General features: G+C 40.7%; 2 protein-coding genes across 5 annotated transcripts in view; both read left to right on the forward strand.

Moving 5' to 3' along the window:
- Positions 1-16,613: 16,613 nt before the first annotated feature.
- cbx3b (chromobox homolog 3b) overlaps positions 16,614-20,669 on the forward strand; it is a 17,793-nt gene continuing 13,737 nt past the window's right edge. For 2 of the 4 annotated variants that reach the window (XM_029451333.1, XM_029451332.1), the window contains exons 1-5: positions 16,614-16,789; positions 17,273-17,413; positions 17,511-17,661; positions 18,084-18,244; positions 18,840-18,994. In XM_029451333.1, the coding sequence (XP_029307193.1) occupies positions 16,629-16,789; positions 17,273-17,413; positions 17,511-17,661; positions 18,084-18,244; positions 18,840-18,960 (735 nt within the window). In that variant the 5' untranslated portion in view covers positions 16,614-16,628 and the 3' untranslated portion in view covers positions 18,961-18,994. Of the gene's footprint in view, positions 16,958-17,272; positions 17,414-17,510; positions 17,662-18,083; positions 18,245-18,839; positions 20,057-20,669 lie in introns of those variants that run through there. The other 2 variants (XM_029451331.1, XM_029451334.1) reach the window with 2 other exon arrangements.
- Positions 20,316-20,669, forward strand: part of snx10b (sorting nexin 10b) — a 1,867-nt gene continuing 1,513 nt past the window's right edge. The window contains exon 1 of the mRNA XM_029451335.1: positions 20,316-20,446. Coding sequence (XP_029307195.1) covers positions 20,354-20,446 — 93 coding nt within the window. The 5' untranslated portion in view covers positions 20,316-20,353. The remainder of the gene's footprint in view (positions 20,447-20,669) is intronic.

Consider the following 20,669-nt stretch of genomic DNA (forward strand, 5'->3'; position numbering starts at 1 on the left):
AGAGAACAGTTTCTTCTTTTTTTTTCATTCGTCGAGGTGCAGTCGAAACAGGTGAGCAATATAATGTAATGCAATACCAACACAAAACATGAATAAATATGACTAAAGAAAAAGTAAAGAAAATAAATCATATGATGATGGTGTTATTTGGTAGGCCTAGTAAATTAAACAACACTTCTAGGCTACAGAGTGTGTTTCTGCATTACAGTAACATGCTGTCAGCAGAGGGCCGAGGTCAAGGGTGCATCTATGTAGTGCTCTGTACCCGCCTGAGAGAGTGAACAGTCTGTTGCTGTGACACCATCAACTTGCAGAGACGACCTTCATGCATCTACAAACAAAAAGATGATGCACTGAGAGATGTACGTCTGTGACGGACTGCCCACATAGTTCATCACATGTCAACACGTGCTTTCTGTATGATGATTCCGCTGTTTGTCATCGCTAATGATCACAAGTTGAAGTTGAAAATATTTCTTCTCATTGCTTATGTCATACTTAAGTCTCTGCGGATAAGGATATTGATAGCTTTGTGTGAGATTTGCATTTATGATGCTCTGCAGTCCTGTGATTGCATCATCTTCTTGGAATATTTTAAGAACAGAGTGCAATATCCATAAAAATGTTAACTCGCACTTTCCAAATCCTCTCATCATGGCGTTAAAAGAACAAAGCTCATCTGTGAATAAAATATCACCAATGAGAAAAAAAACCATTCTGACCGGAAAAGTAATGCTAAATGTTAACTCATCCACAAAGCCAACAAAACACAGCCAAAGCCTCTCGGAGAGCATATTGTCAAGAGAATCTTTACGTATTCATACAGTCTCTTTTAAACCCCATTTTTCATCTGTGGAGAGTGTTTGATGTTGACTTTAATAAGGCAGCAGGTGAGGCAACAGAAGCAGCAGCAGAAGTGTGTAAAACTCAGTGCAGCTCGACGCGAATGCAGCCGCCAGCTGCCAAACCATAGCCAGAGCCGGGCCTTAATCTATAATTTAACATGGATTGAGTTTATTCTCCTCAGGGTCGATGATCAGGGGAGAGCCGGATGGTGAGAGGAGGGAGAGCCTTCCAAACTCATTTTTGATACAGGGCCATAGTCTTTGATCTCTCTCTCTCTCTCTCTCGCTTTCTCTCCTCTCCTTTTTTTCCTGCTTTATCTCCCTCACACACAGACACAATGTCTTCCACTCCTATTCAGCCTGACATTCTGTACTATTTGTACTCGCTGGCTAACAGATGCAAGGCACTTAACGACTGGGTGGAAAACAAACACCCTAGAGAGACTTGTGTAATGTCTAATAATCTCTAAAAATATTCATACACCTAATTTGTATCCTGAGTCATTTCTTATGAAGCAAAGGCTGAGAATAGAAACCAAACAACCGGGCGATAACCTCTGAGAATGAGTTACTGTGAAGGTATTAAACACTGTGTGAAAACATTATCGCGGTAATGAGATCACTCTTTACTGTTGCTTTGTAAGTCTGGAGGAAATGTCCTATATCCATTTTTAGAAACAAGACTGTGGCAAACAAAGCCATGCAAATGTAATAGTGTGAAGCAGACTATAAATATTAATACATACTCTCAAGACTAATGGTAATGTTCCAGGAATAGCTTTGTTTGCCTCATGATTATTTATTTTGTGCATGTATTTTTTATGAGAGACTGTATTATGAATTTCTTTGTTTTTTAAAGCTAGCAGTGGCAGGCATGTGAGGGATGGCTTCAATAATAACATATTCAGCAGCACATCATGAAGGTTAGATCTTGAATACAAGAAATTATAGAGCAGATTTATTATGCACTTATTGGATGGTTGTAATAAACAAAAGAAAAACATTGTTTGACATGCATCCCCACATTCACTGTAAACACCAGCTTGTTTTATTCATGCAAACAAATGTAAAAAGCAGGAATATTAGCAACATTTTGTTTCAGAGTTTATTCTTGACCTTGGAAACAGCAGTTGACAAAACAATCTCACCTTGACATCCATTTAGTAGCTGTTGTGGAGCTTTTGATCATTTTTACCCTTGATCATCACAGGAGCAAACTTGTTCTTGCTGTGAGTGAATTGCTTGTGTGGTCATACATGATTATCCGCCCATTCAAACTTTCAACAGTTAACAAATACTGTCTGCGGTTTATTTTGTTCATGCCGACCAAACTCTTTTTCTTCTATATGGACTGTTGAACAGATGGTTTTCTTAGGATTCACCATATCTCAAAGTGTCAGTTTTATCCAATAAAACATGTACATTAAGAGACGGTGGTGTGCAGGCTGTACTGTTATAAACTAACCAGAACCAGCAGGGTGCTTTGATCACAGCACCAGTGACAGGGAATTACTGTAACCAGTGTACCATCACTGGGCCGCAGATGGTTGTTTGTAGAGGCAAACACAAAAGTACAAAAGACGTGAAGGACAGGCTGTCATTATAAAGTATGGCAAGTTTTAACCTCATGATTTACTGTGGACATGAATGGAGCTGTTCTTCATCCCTGAGTGCAGAGAGACAGTCACAGCCACCTTCAAAACAAGCCTTTGAACATTTACAGTCACCATTATTTCATTCTTTCTCTAACTTCAGATAAGTTGTCCAGAACAGATGCTCATGGTTGATTATCCTGACAGATAAATCAAGATTTGCTGAACTGCTTAACCTTTGAACCGACCACTGTAGTCAGTCAACACCACCTGCCTTTATGAGGCCTACAAGAGTTCCCTGAAACACTTTAGATAAAGAAGAAAATATATCTGCCCTCCTCTGTCTGCACTGGACTGACCACGGCTTGCATGTGGAAAGATTTACAGACATTCAGATTGGCGGAATAGGCTCGTATTGACTCCCTAACTGCCATGGGCTGTTTCTTAAATCAAGCAGTCGTTCAGTGCAGCGGAGACACGCGTTTTCTTTGGAGGCGCTGTCCCTCTGTAGTCACATGATGAAGCCAAAGACTGAGTTGAGATTGGTGCGTGTTTGCCCTGTGCCATTTACTGCACTGCTTTGTCTGGCTGTCTGTCATAATCAAAGCATCCTCAGTGTTATGACATGGAGATGAATAATTGATTCATGCAGGCGGCTCACTGGTTATATAATAGTAGACCCAATGAAGCGCCAGACAGGGCTCGAGTCTGACAAAGTGTTGCAAGTGAAGACAGAAATGTTGCGACAGCTTGTTGATATGTGCTGTGTGTGTATTTAAAGGAGCATAATTCATCAGATTGGTGTGATTACAATGCATTAATGAATGTAGAGACGTGAAAAGACAGAACACTACAGCTTTACCTTTGTTAGTGCAGCATCACATTACAGTGTTGCTCTCCTCACAGTGTGCAGATTCAGGACACAGAGCTCACATTGGAAGTGTTTTAAGCAAACAATTGCTAGATTCTTTAGCAGCAGTGAGCAATATCTAACGTGAAGATTTTTCTCATCTGAAATCTGATTATGACCAAAATAATAAACACAATTTATTATGCCAGTGTTTTTTTAATTCATATTTACATTTTGAAAATTGTGATTTTTTTCAAAAATGAAGTATTTACTAGGGACATTAGGGCAACAATTATTAATTGATTAATCAATTGGCATAAAAAAAGAATCGGCAACAAGTCGCTTTCTGATGCATAACATGGCAAAAATTGGCTCATTAAACATGAATGAGTTGTATCATTGTATCATTTTTAAACCGACCAAACAATTAATCTTTTAAAATTGAAGAACAAAATAATACAAATGATTAAAACATTTATACAGTTTTTCATGTATGCGGGGAAAGCTTTCCATCTGGACACAATTATTTTAGCTTTGAAAGGTGCTTTATAAATACAATTTATTATTATTATTATTATTATTATTATTATTATTATTATTATTATTATTATTATTATTAATAATAATAGTTAGTGGCAGTATTTGTTATTGTTCATGAATAGGTTTTAAAGACATGCTGCTATTTGACGTTTGTTTAGTTTTGCCTCCCTCAAGTGGTGAATAAGTGCACTGGCATGACTGGGGAGCAAGTGGACTGTATTTACCCATGAACAATAATAACACAGCCTTATATAAGCAAGTAAGAAAGGTTCCACAGAGCTATGCAACTCCCCACAACACAACTAAATTGCATTGACAACAGATGAATTAGATGACATTAGATATAGAGAGATAGAGCAGAGAGAGAGAGCTAGAGAGAGAGAGAGAGAGAGAGAGAGATAGAGAGAGAGAGAGAGAGAGAGAGGAGAGAGAGGGAGTAAGGGATAGATATAGATGCTAATCGATGATGAGCTAGCGAGAGATGAGATCGAGACTAGCGAGAAGCGATATAGCTCTCTCCTGCTCTCTCTCTCCTTCTCTCTCCTGATCTCGCTCTCGAGATATCGTCTCTCTCGCCTTCTTTCTCTCTTTCTTTCCCTCTGCTTTCTTTCTCGCGCTCTCTCGCTCTCTCTTTTTCTCTCTCTATTTCGCCGTTCCTTTCGTCTCTCTCTTTCTTTCTCTCTCTCGCTCTCTCTTTCTTTCTTTCTGTCTCTTTCGATCTCTCTCCTTTCTCTTTCTTTCTGTGCTTCGTCTCTTTCTCGCTCGCCTGCTCGTCGTCCTCTCTCCTCGCTCCGTGTCCCGTCTCTCTGCGCGTGCGAGCCTCGCGCGCGTCGCTATCGCGCTGCGCTTCTCTCGCTCGCGCGAGACGCCTCTCGCCTTCGCTCGTCGCGTCGGCCTCTCTCGCGCGCGTCTCTCGCTCTCTTCGCGCGCTGCTGCTCTCGCGCGCGCGTCTCTCTGCTCTGCTCGTTCTCTCTAGCTCTCTCTTCCGCTCATCTCTCCTTCTTTCGTCTTCTCGCTCCCGTCCCGCCGCCTCGCGCTCTCGCTGCCTACCTTCTCTTGCTTCGTCTCTCGTGATCTTCTCTCTCGCTCGTTCGCTTCTCTCTCTCTCGCGGAGAGAGAGAGAGAGAGAGAGAGAGAGAGGGCGGAGCATGTGCTCTTGACCAATGCACTGGATTTAACCAGAGACTTTGAATAAAAAGGGAGGGAGGATACCCAGAGAATCCCCTTGTTCAGCTGACAGCTGGAAACACCCCCTTCACGATGACAGGCCATAGCTGGATTCCTTCAATGAAAAGCTCTTTGATTGTTGGCAGGAACTCGTCTGGTTTGGCTTAATGGCTGTCAGCTCTGTCAGGGTGATGGACGGGCCGGTGTTTCACCCCTGATAGAAACAAGCCCCTCCAGCGAGCCGCTGACTTTCAGAGAGCAGGACCTCTGCCAGTCAACTTCTAACCTCCTCTCAAACAGATGGAAACAACCACAAGTGAGATGAAGGAGTGTAAAAGTGATGCAAAAGTCGGCCAATGGCTTCTAGTTTACAGAAGCAAAGAATGAATACTGCTCAGTCCAGAGTAATATCAAGAAGTGTGATGTTTTCTTCGCAATCTTTTACTAACTTTTAAGGAAAGCTCTTTGGATTTAATTTTCAAACACTTTGAATTGTGTCGACTCTCCTACAGGCGATAACTCCAAGGCCAGAGAGACTTTAGCTTTTTCCTCTCTACCTTTCTTTAGTTATATGCTTGATTGTGTAAATATATGTAGATCAGAAACAGTTTGAAGGTTATAACTAAGGGTGAAAAGGTTTCTGTCAGACTCTGCCGTCACTCGTCTCTGAGAGCCCCACCACTACTGTGGTGTTCAGCTTGAGTTGCAGCCCCTTAACGCACCATTATCAGTATATGTTCCGTGGCCGGAGCCACATGAGCTCCAAAGTGGAGCTGCTCAGGTCATCCTTTTGCCTGTGAGAAGAAAATACTGCAAACATGTGCACTGAGCTCAGTCAGGCAGCAGTATTTCTCTTTTCTCTGGCTTCATCCCTCTCTGACTCGCATACCCACACTCAGAGTACATCAACTGTAATTGTTTATATTGACTTCAACTTAGCCCTGAGCTCCACGGCATGAATCACTGCTCTCCACCACCGTGGCAGGCCTTCACACTGAGGTGGTCTCTTACATCGGAGAGAGGCAGCGCTGGGTTTGTGTGGGCATCCAGCCAGCTCTGACCTTCGAACATGTGAACGCAAACAGGAAATCTCTGTCTACAGGAGCTTCAGACGGCTGTCATCCTCTCTCCGACTATAACATTTTATTCTTGCACATTCAGGCTTTTGATAATAAGATACTGTAGATCCATAATACTGTATATGTAATATAATATATACATATATTTGTGTTTACATGATTGCTGTTGGTTTGGCCACCACAGACTTTCATGGTCCCCAGAGGATGAATCATATTACCTGTATTCTTTTTTTTTTTATTCTACAGGAATGATGATCATGGCTAACATTACAGGACTGTCTCAGAAAATTAGAATATTGTGATAAAGTTCTTTATTTTCTGTAATGCAATTAAAAAAACAAAAATGTCATACATTCTGGATTCATTACAAATCAACTGAAATATTGCAAGCCTTTTATTATTTTAATATTGCTGATTATGGCATACAGCTTAAGAAAACTCAAATATCCTATCTCTAAATATTAGAATATCATGAAAAAGTATACTAGTAGGGTGTTCAACGAATCACTTGAATCGTCTAATTAACTCGAAACACCTACAAGGGTTTCCTGAGCCTTGAAAAACACTCAGCTTGGTTCAGTAAACTAAATCACAAGTATGGGGAAGACTGCTGATCTGATTGCTGTCCAGAGGACCATCATTGACACCCTCCATCAGGAGGGTAAGACACAAAAAGAAATGTCTAAAAGAGCAAGCTGTTCACAGAGTGCAGTTTCAAAGCACATCCACAAAAAGTCTGTTGGAAGGGGGAAATGTGGCAGGAAACGCTGCACAACCAAGAGAGATGACCGCAGCCTTAACAGCATTGTGAAGAAGAGTCGCTTCCAGAATTTGGGGGAGCTTCAAAGACAGTGGACTGAAGCTGGAGTCCAGGTATCAAAAGCCACTGTTCACAGACGTGTCCGGGAAATGGGCTACAATAGCCGTATTCCCATGGTCAAGCCACTTCTGAACTCAAGACAACGGAAGAAGCGTCTGACTTGGGCTATGGAAAAGAAGCATTTTAATTGCATTACAGAAAATAAAGAACTTTATCACAATATTCTAATTTTCTGAGACAGTCCTGTACATACTCACTGATAAGTCTTGTTGTACACATCGAGGTGAGATACAACTGTGCACACATGTTATACCATTAGGTAAGACAAACTTTTATTTGGGGATAAAATAATTTTTTCACAGCAGACAAAATGTGTATTTGCTCCTTTTTTGCTGGCAGCTGTTGTATTTTATTCATCGCTCTTAGTCAAGGTGAACATGTTGCACGATGTCAGGGTCTAAGTGTAACACTAGCCTTCACCCTTGAAGTCTCTATAGAATATGCACATAACCGCCTGTTTATTTTGTTTTGTTGGCACTTTCTTGCAAGTGATTTATGATTCAGAGTATTGATTTTAAGGTTTAACATTTTATCTGAAGGACATCTCCCCTACCATGAGCAGAGCATGAGTTTACCTTCTACTATTCCTCAGTATACTATCCCCTCACTTGCACATAGATTACTTTCAGCTCTTTCACATTGTGACCATTGACTCAGCTCCCCCTCAGAGAAAGAGGGTGGGGGGGGAGGTCTGAGAAACTCAAGACCTCATGGCAACATACCACTCAGCCATCACAAGCACTTAAAGTCTTTTATAAACGTTGCAGTGTTGTTTACTGTTGGCTCTGTGTGCACAAAAGCTGGAGCCCTGGTGTCTCCCTTCTAACAAGGCCCATCTGAGAGCAGGAGGGGAAATATAAGCCGGCCTGTGCTTGCCACTTCATTTCCTGGCTAGTAAGAGCCTGTTTCCTGTGCATCAGCCTAAACATGGCATTTCACCGGAGGGACTTTGCCACTTGTCCAACCCCCCCCCCCCCCTTTGGGTTTCCACTCCTCTACTTTTGACTCTCAGCTGCAAACAATTTATTTTCAAGACACACTGAGCAACAGTTTCCAGATTAGCCCCTGAAAGGATTGTAATTAAAAAAGACATTTAGGAGGATGGACAATGTAAATCAGCTTCATGTTTTGTCAGGTCCAGGCAGTGGTTCAAAACTAAGGGAGTGGTTGTGGTTTTTTAGTGCTTTATACCAATGTGTGGAAAGCAAGCTCTGGAAACTAATTTTCACAGCCAGCAACTATTTCATGGCAAGAATGAAGCTGTTTACTTGAGGAAAAGCTGTCTTGCCTACAAACCGTCGTGGCTTTGATTTTAATTAACTCAGAGTTGTGGATCGCATATGGGGGACAAATGTTACACATCTCGCTTTTTCCCTGTGAAACCAGAATGATTAAAGGAGTAGTTGGGCATTTTAGGATATAGGCTTATTGACTTTAATTTTGAGTTAGATAAGAACATCATTCTTATGTGTTTACGCTTAATATAAAGCCACAGCCGGTTAATGCTGGGTTATGCCTGAAAATAGCTAGTTTATATGACGTGTCGTCTGACCACATTGGAGGTCAAAAGGGTTTATAATCCTGCCTGCGTAAAGAGGGAGGAGACGGGATAATTGTTAATCAAGGGCATAACACCAATTTCATTTAAAGCATTTCCTGGACATTTCCTGGAAAGCATTCATAGTGTTGTAACCTTTCAAGAAAAGTGACACAAATACCTGTGTGCGTGTAACAAATTAAAAAAAGGTAAGCCTGAGGGAGAAGTATTGTAGATGTTTTGGATTGTAAGTTTTGAGTGTAAGTTACAGAAATGGTCAGACAGAGACCCCCAAATGACTTTGGAAAGCTGTGGAAGAGGGCAGTGGTTTGAGATTTTCGACCATCAAACACATTCTGTTAGAGCCTTTAACTTAAATGTAGCACAAAGACTGTATACAGCTAGCCTGGCTTTGTCCAAAGGTAAGAAAATCACTCTATCAGTAGGCTACCTCTAAAGCTCACTAATTACCATGTTAATTGTGGTCATTGTGCGACTGCCAGGCAACCAGCAGAGACTCCAGGAAATCACTGTGCCTGCCCAAGAAATAATCCTACACATAACCCCCTGTTTTTATACCTTGCTTTTTATTTTTACATTAATTAGTGAGCTTTAGAAGTGCTGGTAGATGGGTCTTGTTTCCTTTGAACAGAGCCATGCTAGCTGTTTCCCCCTGCTTCCAGTCTATACGGTAAGATAACTGGCTGCTGGCGGTAGCTTCCTATGTATTGTACAGATAATGAGACTGGTATCAAATCAATCATTGTATCAAAAAAAAACTATTCCCTTAAAACAATTATTTGAATCTCTGTGTTGCTTTCCATGTAATCGTGAATGTGTTTGCTGTCATATAAACCTGAAAACCACACACACTGTACATGTATCTCGACTCATAACACATGTCACCAGAGTGTCACATTTTAGGTGCAGCTGTGTGGCCATGTGTCGCTTTCAAGCACACAACGACAACGACAAACACATTTTATAGATTAAATGTTGCACTTCTGAACATTTTATTGTCTAACTTACATCATCAAAACCAAATACACATTCTCAAACCTGACTTTGGTGTTTTAAGCCAAAACTAAACTGTTCACCCCTTGGAATAGACCAGCCTATCAGTTACTGCGGCCTGTCTACATCAATTATTCAGATTTCACCACAGTGTATTCTGGGCCTTTGTTCAGAGTTTGCAGGGTAATTACTGGCAGGACCTGCTTAGAGCTGTTATTTTCCAGATGGCAGGCAGGCAAAACTCAAGAGCTGGTTAGTCCGACCATGTGCTCACGCTGGAGCCTATACAGCGAGCACTTAGCCTTCAGATGGCATGGAGCTGCTATAGGCCTGTCTGAGCTGAAATGGGTCATGGTCAAAATACTTTTGGCTGAGGAAGAAAAGCTTTAGATCCCCAGGACCCAGAAAGCAAATGCTCTGTTTTTGATGGGAAAGCCTTGCATCCAGACCTGTGCAGACCAGACACAGAGTTTGATTGCAGATGGGCTGGTTTCCTTCAGCCAGAGGGGGGGGGGAAATGTGGGGTTTAAGGGGTTGAATCTTGATTGGTTGTGGAGCAGATCTAAAGTTCAAAGCGTACAGCTATGAGTGAGAGAAAGAGTGAAAGGTCAACAGACTGGATTCGGTGGTTTGTGGAGCCGCACTCGATGAGAGTAGACAATCAGCAGCTGCGTAGTGACAAGGAGATTTACCAAGGCAAAGGTCTTTCCACCACTCAGGATGAGATACTATTCAGCTGTCTACGTGCTGAAAAGTGCACTAAGAGCCTAGCAATTGTTTATAGCCCTCATAGGTAAAGAAGTATAAAGGATAGTATGTATGTCAATATGTATACAGATCCAGATACATCAGCATTTGAGAAGGTTTATTTTTAGGTTATTTGCTAAAAATATAAACAGCTTATATGTATCATAGAAAATCATAATCACGATAAATGTGCCACTTATGTACGGTAAATATGAAGTTCCCACAAGCAGCCTTAGCTTAGTTTAGCACAAAGACTGGAAACTGGGGGAAACAGCTATCCTGGCTCTGTCCACAAGTAACATGCACCTACCAGCATCACTAGAGCTCATTATTAATATGTTACATCTATGTTTTTCTTTAAGGCAGCTCCAGTTGAGCCTATCCATTCTCCTGTCTTCTGCATTTCCCTTAGCCTATTAGGAAAAAAAAACAAGTCAGGGGAGCGTTCCTTGTATAGCTTCCCTGGGTGTTGATGGGCAGCTGTGAAAGGGAACACTTAACATCAGGAGAAACTGAGATGGAAGAGGATGTGTGACAAAGGCCGGACACAAGAAAGCAAACAATCTCCGTGTAGACAGCAGCAGTCATTGCTTTGTGAGTGGAGCCATCCATCAAAAGTCAGTCACAGCATTTGTCTTACATCACAAAAATCAATTATTATAATCATTCTCTATCAAAAAATACCACTATTGCATCAGTACTAGATATACAATGTTATCAAAGTAAGAGAATTTAAGGGATTACGTTCTTAAGTCCCTTCACAGAGAAACAAGTAACATTCATCTTACATTTAAACATAAAAGTCTTCAAAATGTAAACAATGCTAAACAGAAATATCATGACATTCAAAGGAGTGTATACTTACATTTTCTCTCTGTAACTTCCCTGACAAATGTAGGCCTGTGAGCTGACTGACACATTCCTCCATGTCCCTCTGAAAGGACTTAATTTAACTTTACTCACATTTTACTCTGCCTCGAGTCAACCAGCTCCATCAGCCACAAAACTCACAAGAACAATACACACCCGCACTGAGAAAAGAAAGAAAAGTGAGGAGAATGACACAGAAAGACTGGGAGAAAAGGAGAAGTAGAAGAAGGGGGGGAATAGTCTTTTTAGGTTCAAAGGCGATCTTTCTCCCTTCCACTCTTATCCATTCACTTTATGCCACATTGGCCCCTGGGGGGATGGGGGTTGCTTGTCATTGGTGCCATTCACCTGTCAATCAGAGTGTTACAGGATCCGATGGGTGGAAACCCCCAGCCAAGAGGCGCATGGGATGAAGTCACCACCTGTCTACCCTTCCAACAAAGCCACCTCTACTGTCTGAACTTCTTCTTCAGCCCAGCTGACCCTCATACTTTACTTTCTGGTATTGGAGGAACTACTTTCTACTTACATTGATTATCTGAAAGCTCCTCTGTACAGATAAGTTATCAATTCTAAACTGTGCCAAGAGTCCGGTTCATTTATGTCTTTTGATTTGGTTATGATTTCTTATTCATGTTTCAGTTCTGATGCAGTTGGAATGACAGCAATACAAAGTTAAATGTATAGCACTGCAGCCATGTTACACAGAGTCAAATGAGGAATTGTCTCTAAAAAGATTCTGCATAAAGAAAAGCTGGATCTTGGACATTAGTGTTTTCAGATGGTGAATGATGTCAGTTGTCATTAGGACAAAACTGTAATATATCTTTGAGTAATACATCCGGCTGCTGCTGATACTGCAACATACTTTATATGAAAAAGAGAAGCTATTGGGGGAATGTTATAAGACAAGTACTATACTTTACTTTTAAGGTGATCTACTTCTATTTTCATTTTATGCTACGTTATCTTCTACCTCACTATTTTTCAGGGTTAGATTTAACATTTAAAATATATGATTAGCTTATAAATTGTTCATTCATATATAGTACATATATTGCAGAACTTCAATATATATATATATATATATATATATATATATATATATATGTATATATGTTCTTTCTACCCAACTGTAGTGTAGTTCGGTATATATCTTGAGTAACCGGGTTATGATTTCCGCAAAGACACATTCCTGTTGAGTTTTCACATTTATTTTTTTGTCGCTTTGAGAACCACAAGGCGAGTGCCACCTAGTTCCATTATATGAGAGAGAAGGCAGACATCTGTACGGACGATATCTCCATCAATCACTATTCACACCAAAATAGCAATTCAGGTAGGAGAGGAAATGTGTGTTTTTGTATGTAATATTGATTTCGGGGTGAACTGTCCTTCAAATCCCTAAACACAATATAACGTTGTTACTTCAGTTATCCATACACACATATTTATGGTTTAAAATGTTTAATCTTCTCATTAAAACCTATAGTGAAACGAATACTCTGGAGATACATTCCTACTGTATTCATCACCAGTAACTCTATAGACACAAAGCTTAGCAATGACTACCCCCCTCCAGCTCTCCATGCCAGAACAAGGTATAGAATAGCACAGAGGAAAAGATCTGGGGGCACTATAAGTGTTCTGAAACAGGAGACAGATTTCCGCAAGCAAACCCAGGTGGTCTGCTGTTCCACGTCCTCTGTTACTCATGAAGAGTCACTTTTCTCTCAGCCGCTGCTGTTCTCATGCGGACCAGACACCAGATTGATTCAGTGTGCGACTCTGAATGTGATCTGAGGACATCGTGTGGAGCTGATGAAGGCGCTGAGAGCTCCTGCAGTGGTGGCGGAGTTGGTGACAGCAAAGCACCTCAGCTCTCACACTGCTGCCTTTACTCCAAATGTGCTGCTGTGTGTTTGCATTACATGCGAGAATGATCTCCAAGAAAACACTGTACAAATATGTGGCCAATCAATCAGTCAGTCATGCGCTCATGTAAATCACTTTCCCCTCAGACCAGCCACTAATATTACTGCTCTTTACACAACCAGATTAATGCTTGTTAGGAATAACAGGACCAATGTGAATGTCCTCGCGCTGGCTGTAACCCGAGAGGCTCGAGGTGGTACTGAGGGAACGCCAGGGGCCCTCAGTGTGAAAAGGGTCCAGTCAGGGTTAGCCTAAGCCACACAGACCAGTACTCACTCCATCTACAGCCCCTCACAGCAGGATCCAGCCATCTGGACTCATTTCTGCTCTGACAGGGTGGCTCTCAAGGCCCATCTGTATGAGGGCTGCATTCACAGTGGGCCCCAGGAATGTGCTTGTCTGGGAGAGAAGTGTGCAGATTTAAGGGATGATGGTGCAACGCGATATATCTTTTCACCCTGTACACTGGAGCATGTTATTTCATCAACATCTGTATTTCATTTTTAGTACCCTGGTCAATCCTGAGTTCAGTCTGTTTAGTTTTAGGAACAAAAATAGATCTCAAATCACTTAAATATTGCCTGTTGCTGAGTTATTTAGGCTACAAACACATGTAAGACATAACACATATCTTATAAAACAACTCAAATCTTTCTTCCCTTCCCTTAAACTTCAAATCCTAGAATCCAGATTGTCACTTTATTGTTTTCATGTTTCCGTAATAGTAGAATAAAGATTTGTACCAAGTTATTTGAGAATGTAGTCACCGGTTCTCCTTATTGTATCTTATAGCCCTCTCTAACTATACTTTCTGTCTATATCTTCACTCTCAGTTGATCTCATAAAGGTGAAAATGTTTAAGTAAAACCTCTTTAAAAGGTTGTGCATGTAGAAATGATTGTCCTGTGTTTCTGAACATTGTGTTACGCAGCTGAAATAACCTCCTGACTTTCCAGAGTTTGGTTAAGATAACCCAGAGGGATCCATACTGTAGCAGAGCAGTAAATCCAGACAGGACCTTGCTGCATGCTTTACTGCCATACCAGCGCCTGCAGCGACAGCTCAACCGTATTAGCTGCTCAGTTACTATGGCAACTAGTACTAAAACCCAAAAGAGCCGACAGGAAGGGGTCAAAGGGCAACAGCAGGTCATATGGCAGATAACCAACACATGTCTTGACTTGGATTCTGGGTCTGTGTACTGCAAGATGTAATGTATGGTTGACCTGGTTCTGTTGACCTGGGACTCTTTATTCAGGGTTTATAAATTGTAACTAATGGCTTTATTAATGGTTAGTAAATCACCTACCAATTCTTACATCAGTTATAGGTTATTAATAAGAGCAATGTTTGGGTTTTCATGTTGTAAAAATAATAATCTGTCTGGCCTGTGTTTATCCTCCTTCAGCATAACACTTGGTTTGTCTTTTTTTAGCTTAATTCGGCAGAGAGACTCCCTCCATGAACCATTCAACTACTTCCCTGAAGAACATCTGGACCACAATCCATATATAAATAACAACTGCAGACTTGAAAGACTTATTTTTACCATTATTAATCATTAATAAAGATAACTTCTCTAAACCTTTACAAAATGTGCCAAAATTAAAGCCCTGGCACCCTCTGAACATTTCATAAATGGTCATTCGAGGATACAACTTCATAGTTTTTGTAGCCAAAACTGTGGAGGCTTGTCACAGTTCAGAAGACAACAATAGAAAGTATCTCTAATGACTTATAAGTCTTTGTTGAAAGACATGCACATTTGAGGCAAGAGCAAATTGTTGTTGTTTAATTGTTGAGAATATTTTCAACACAGTGTTCATAATCAATAACAGAAGAAAACAACAGCGGACAACATCGGCTTTATCAATAGAGAACTTGCAATTCCTGATGATCACACCAACAGTCTATCATCTACTTTAAGTATCTACTGCACTGAGAGTTGAATGGGGTGCATGTGTCAGGTCCAAATGACCAAACATTGATTTGCAACCTGCATAAGACCTGTGTCCTGTCCCCTCTGAGACCGGAATCAATAAGCTCCTTTTCTGGATAAGATACACACCACATTCATCTTACATGCAGGCGTCTGCCAGCCTTTTCACTGAAACCACTTTTAATCACATCCCCAGGGCCTCCCCACTGTTCTCATTGAAAATGAAGAGGTATTAAATCTCAGGACTGTGACACATCACCATGTGCTGCTTTTACTGTAGGCATCCTTGTATCTGTGTTACATTCTTATGGGGCTGTTGCAGTGAATGCTTAGGTAACTTTCATGAACAAATGCGCCCAATGTTACATAATCCTGCCTTGAGGATGAAATGGTATCAGAAACAACTGTGCAGCTCCAACGTGAGTCCATCTCCTGGTAAAACCTTTTGTTCTGCTGCCTTTTGCTATGAGCTTTGCAGCATTAATCCATTCTAATTAGTGACCCGGGGTGCAGGAGTTGAACCGCAGCACAATACAAGCAGGCAGCGTCCCCCAGTGGTGTTTTGCAAAACTGCGCAGAATAAGTGGTGGAAAAAAGGTAAATATGGTCAAGTAGGAAGGCCTGTTAGTGGTGGTTACTTGGCCAATCAGCAGCTTTAGGGTTTCCCATTGGCTAACAGGGCACTGTCAATCAAATCGTCCAAAGGGTGATTTTTTATATTCTCCTCAATGCGGATTAGGAGGTCGAGGAGTAAAGATCCCCTCCGTGAAAACCTATTTGTGCTTGTGGATTTTATTAAGTAAAGTAGCAAAAAGACAATATAAAAGCCGCATGACATGTAAAAGTACTGCATTCAGAAAATAACTTAACTAAAATGTTAGCAACAAAATGTACTACAGTAAATAATAAGTAAACGTTCTCAACATTATAGGCATGATTGCACAATTCTGTATAACATTATTTACATTATATATGTATAGTTTAATTTTAAATTATGCATTTTAGTGTTGTCAAAATTGAGCTAATTGTTACTATACTGTTGGATAATTAAATCTTTAACAATGTCATAATTAAAAAATCCTAATTGTTGATGATCATATGTTTTTATATGTAAAATATTTGGCTGCAAAGTAATTTACTACCAATTATAGTGGTAAAATAAATTAAGTGGATTTCAATTTAATAGAATTATTCTATTTTTCCTGTGGAATTTAGTAGAATAGAAGTTTAAGGTAGTAACGGAAATACATAAGTAAAGTACAAATACCTCAAAATTGTACCTTAAATGTAAATAATATAATATAGTATAGTATAGTATAATATTATATAATACAATACAATACAATATAATATAATATAATATAATATAATATATAATATAATATAATATATATGGTGAAGCACATGGCTCTATCAGGCGCTCATATTGATTACATTTCAGATTTCCGATAAGGTTTAGTTTTTTATTTTATGCTTGTAGCCTTTTCCCTGCATGTATCTTCCAAATAAATTCATACTTGCTTCCACTGACAATAAACAAAAAGATCAAAGAAACAGAAACCTGGCACCAGTCTATAATCCCAGTGTGGCATATCAAGTGCACACAGTCCCCTGCCATACCCAGTTGACGCCCATGGGTGGCAGGGCTGTTCCGGACCACTGGACGAGGAACGGACTGCTCTCTGATTGGTCGGCGGTGCGCTCGTCCCCGTCGTCTCCTCCCGGTTTTCCTGGCATGACCTTTTCCCTTGGCAACCACTTCCTCCGAGCATCCACGGCCATCTTTAATTTGAAGTAATTCATGAAAAGTTGTTTCGCTCATGTAAACACGCCGAGCGAAACATTTGCGCACAAAGCAGCATCGGCGGCTCTGTGTGCATGTAGTTTCCAGCGACGTGCTCCAAACAGAGCCGAGCAGCACCGCAGCAGGCTGTCCGCCGAGATTAAGTAAACAGCGAAAGCGTACGTGCAATATTGTTCATTGTAACGTCTTGTGCTTCACTCAGGCACGTTTCCAGGCTGCTGATTGCACAATATCCTGAAAGCTAATCTGAATCAGCTATAAACGTGTATAGATACTAACGTGTTGCGTTTTGGATTGACTGAGTAGTATGTTGTGCTCCCGAAAGTAACCGCAGGTTTAGCGCTACAATAAGTGTATGGATCATTGTCTGAAAGACACAGCTGTGTACTCACAACACTCTGGTGTAACACTTTCTGTTTTGTTTTGCAAGTAACACGCTGGTTGTCATTCATTTCCTACCTCACTCATGGCAGGATGAGAAAGAAGCAGACTGCCAAACAGAGGAAGACAGAGGAGACTCCAGTTGTCCAGGAGTTTGTGGTAGAAAAAATAATTCTTCGGAGAATCTTTAATGGGAGAGTGGAGTATTTCCTGAAGTGGAAAGGTTTCACTGAGTGAGTGAGATCTGCTTGCTCGTGTTGTGGGATTTTCCTTTGTTTTTTTGTGCATGATATTTAAATATATTCTCTTCTCCTTTTGACGTATTTACAGTGCAGAAAACACATGGGAACCTGAGGACAATCTTGACTGTCCTGAACTCATTGAAGAGTTCCTGAGAAACACCCATTATTTGAATGAGGAAGAGCAAAACGTACAAGAGTTAATTCCCAAAGAAGAAATGACAGAGCAGGAGACAGAAATTGTGAGTAGGCCTATGTGAGACTCAGTGGTGGAGTTTTTGTAAATGTATGTTGTTTCCATCTGAACTTCCTCACCTAAATCTGTAAAGGGGAATAAACAACATATTATTAGAATGTTTTATGTAGGGCATTACACTCAGACAATCTGCACTAGAGTCGGGGAATAACATCTGACTATGTTGGCATATTTTGTTCCTACATTTTTGAGTTTTAAGGCTCAATATGAAAGTAAATGGTGCGAGAAGGTGGAGAGTTCCGTAATGACCCTGAAAGTGAAAGCAATAAAAATGTCCTTTGTTTCGCAATGGGCATGTAAAGTACAAACTAAATGTAGACGCCCTGTTCAGGTTGTCTCCTATGCAGATATTGTCTTTGTGGCGTCTTCTAACTGCGGCACCTTGTGTCCTTGTCATCCTCTTTGCAGTCCTATATGCAGTCTCAGCAGCAGGCTCACACTGAGCAGAGCAACAGCGAGCCGAATGACGAGCAGTCAGAGACCCCCACTAACCTCAGCACTTACCTCGAGCCTGAATGCATCATCGGCTCCACAGACAAACAGGGAGAGCTCATGTTTCTCGTCAAATGGTAACTTCACCGCTTCCTCTTTTCTCTGTCCTTGAATGAATGCCAGGGGGTTGGGTAAATGTGTGTGATGGTGAAAGTCAAAGTAGTTCATGTTTAAAGCTGCAATCTACATGTTCAAACTACAGAAAGGAAGATGAAGCTTCTACAGTCAGATTTATGAGGCTGTTTCATCTTGTTGTTGAATATATCATTAACTAAGGAGACAAAGTTGGACAATATTGGCAGAGACCACCTGACAAACATTCCTCAGATGTGTAACTGATTATGGAGAGCTCGCCGCAGAATAAAGAAGCAGCCACTTATACCATATTATATTATCACCTTTTAAACACAGGTAATTCAAAGTGCTTTACATAAGGCAAAGATATTACATAATTTAAAACACAATAAAAATAAGGAAGAATTCAATTGAGACAAATGAGAAAAGAAACGCATACATAAACTGACTTTTAAAATCGGATGTGATTCACTCCTCTCAGCCTTACCTTCTTCACAATTACCTTTCCAAACTGGCAGGAGTGTGTGCTGCTGTGGAAAAGTTTCAAATTGGAAGTCGCCATCTTAATGGTATCTTCCTCGTGTTTCCCCCTCACAGGAAGAACTCCGACGATGTGGCCCTGCTGCCAGCCCGTGAGGCCAGCGCCAGGTGCCCCCAGGTGGTCATCGACTTCTATGAGCAGAAGCTGACCTGGCACTGCGGAGACGAGGAGCAGTGAAGTGTGTGTGTGTGTGTGTGTGTGTGTGTGTGTGGTGTACAGATGCGAACCGATAAACAGCTGTGTTCTCACCTGAATCTTAGTTTAACCTCCATTTGAGCTCCTGTCCTCCTTCAGCTGACATTTAGAGGCACACTGTGTGAAATTACGCTGCAGGTAGAGTTTCAGATTCTGGCAGGCGCGAGAGCCTCAGCGGGGATGGATTCCTAGTGCTCTCGGTCCCGTGGCGCTCAACGGGGTCTCTGCCTTTCTGTGGAGAGACTGCGATGGAGACTAAAACTAACCTTTGTGTAGAGTAGCTGATTTGAGGTCAGACTAACCTGTAGCAACTTTGGTCTTGCGTAAGCAGACACAATCACTGTGGACATGTTTTTGTTTTTACTATTTTATATAGTAACTTAGTATTTCTAGTTCTGTTTAGCTAGATCTTGGTGGTTTAGTGTGTGCTTTATAGCGACACTGTGTAGGCAGAGTCAACTAACTCCTGTCCAATCCGTAGCTTTTAGTTAGAGCTAAAGATTGTAGACCTGTTGTTCAAATGTTTGTTGTTTAACCTTGTATTTTTTGATGTAGTAAGTTTTTTACTATGTCTTACTGTGTCTCTGTATGACCCTTGTTTGCTGTCAAATATTTAAAAATGTTGCCCATCAGAAATGTCCCCATATTGCCAATCAGCTGCTAAATACCAAATAATTCTTCTCTGCATTGAATTCTAAATACAAGAGTTTTTAAAAACAAAATGATTTGGTGCTTACACAAAGTGAAGTCCTCGTATAATTAGTCAAAGGGTCATTTTTCGAAAGTACATTTATTGAGATTAACACAAGAATCTTTGTTTACACGTGCTGGCTATTAAGATTGTTAAATATAGCACTCTAGACTGTCAATTACGTGGGTCATTGTCTTCCAGCAATTCTACAGGTCGATGTACACGATATGTGTTTGCTGATGGCACTGCTCTGACTCAACATATCTCCCATGACTGTTATGGGACAAGCTGAACCTTAAACCTGCTAAAAACACACCTACTACTGAGTTACTGTAACTGTTGACCATGGATCTGTGAAGTCTGAATAAAGCAAAACTTTTTTTTGAAGCTTTTCTCTTGGAAGTTTTTTTACTGTCATATTTGTCACGTGCTAAATCATATGGTTGGAACATAAATTCATCAAATGATCAGATTAAAGACGGTAGCAAAGGCGCTGGAGGTGTTTTGACTGATTCTAAATGACAGTCAATAAGCAAAACGTGTGATAAGTAGTAGTTTGATCTAGTCATTGCACTCGGACTTGTTGATTTTACTGTTAGGAGGAGCTTATCTCAGTCTTGTGACTTTATTTTGAAAACCTTTGCTCCTGGACAATACAAGTTAGAAATAAAAGACGCTGGCACAATGCTAAGCACAGCATTACCTGGATTACGTTACCGAGAGTCAAACAAGAATATTTGGATTATGAGAGAAGAAACTGATGAGGCTGCAAATCAGGTAGGTCTGAAATGATCTTGTAATCCTCATGAGATTTCTTTTTCATATGGACAAAATGGACTTTAAAATGTTGAATTTAAAAAAAACAGCTGGTTTTGTTTTTGGTCCTGAGCAATAAAGGAAATGTGGGATTTTCTTACCATGACGCTTGCTGTTTTGGTCATTGTACTTCCTCTATCTGTCAATAAAACACTTCCCCTTTTTATAAAGTATTCAGTTCAGT

This window comes from Cottoperca gobio, chromosome 16 (assembly GCF_900634415.1).
Source record: "Cottoperca gobio chromosome 16, fCotGob3.1, whole genome shotgun sequence".
Taxonomy (NCBI): Eukaryota; Metazoa; Chordata; class Actinopteri; order Perciformes; family Bovichtidae; genus Cottoperca; species Cottoperca gobio.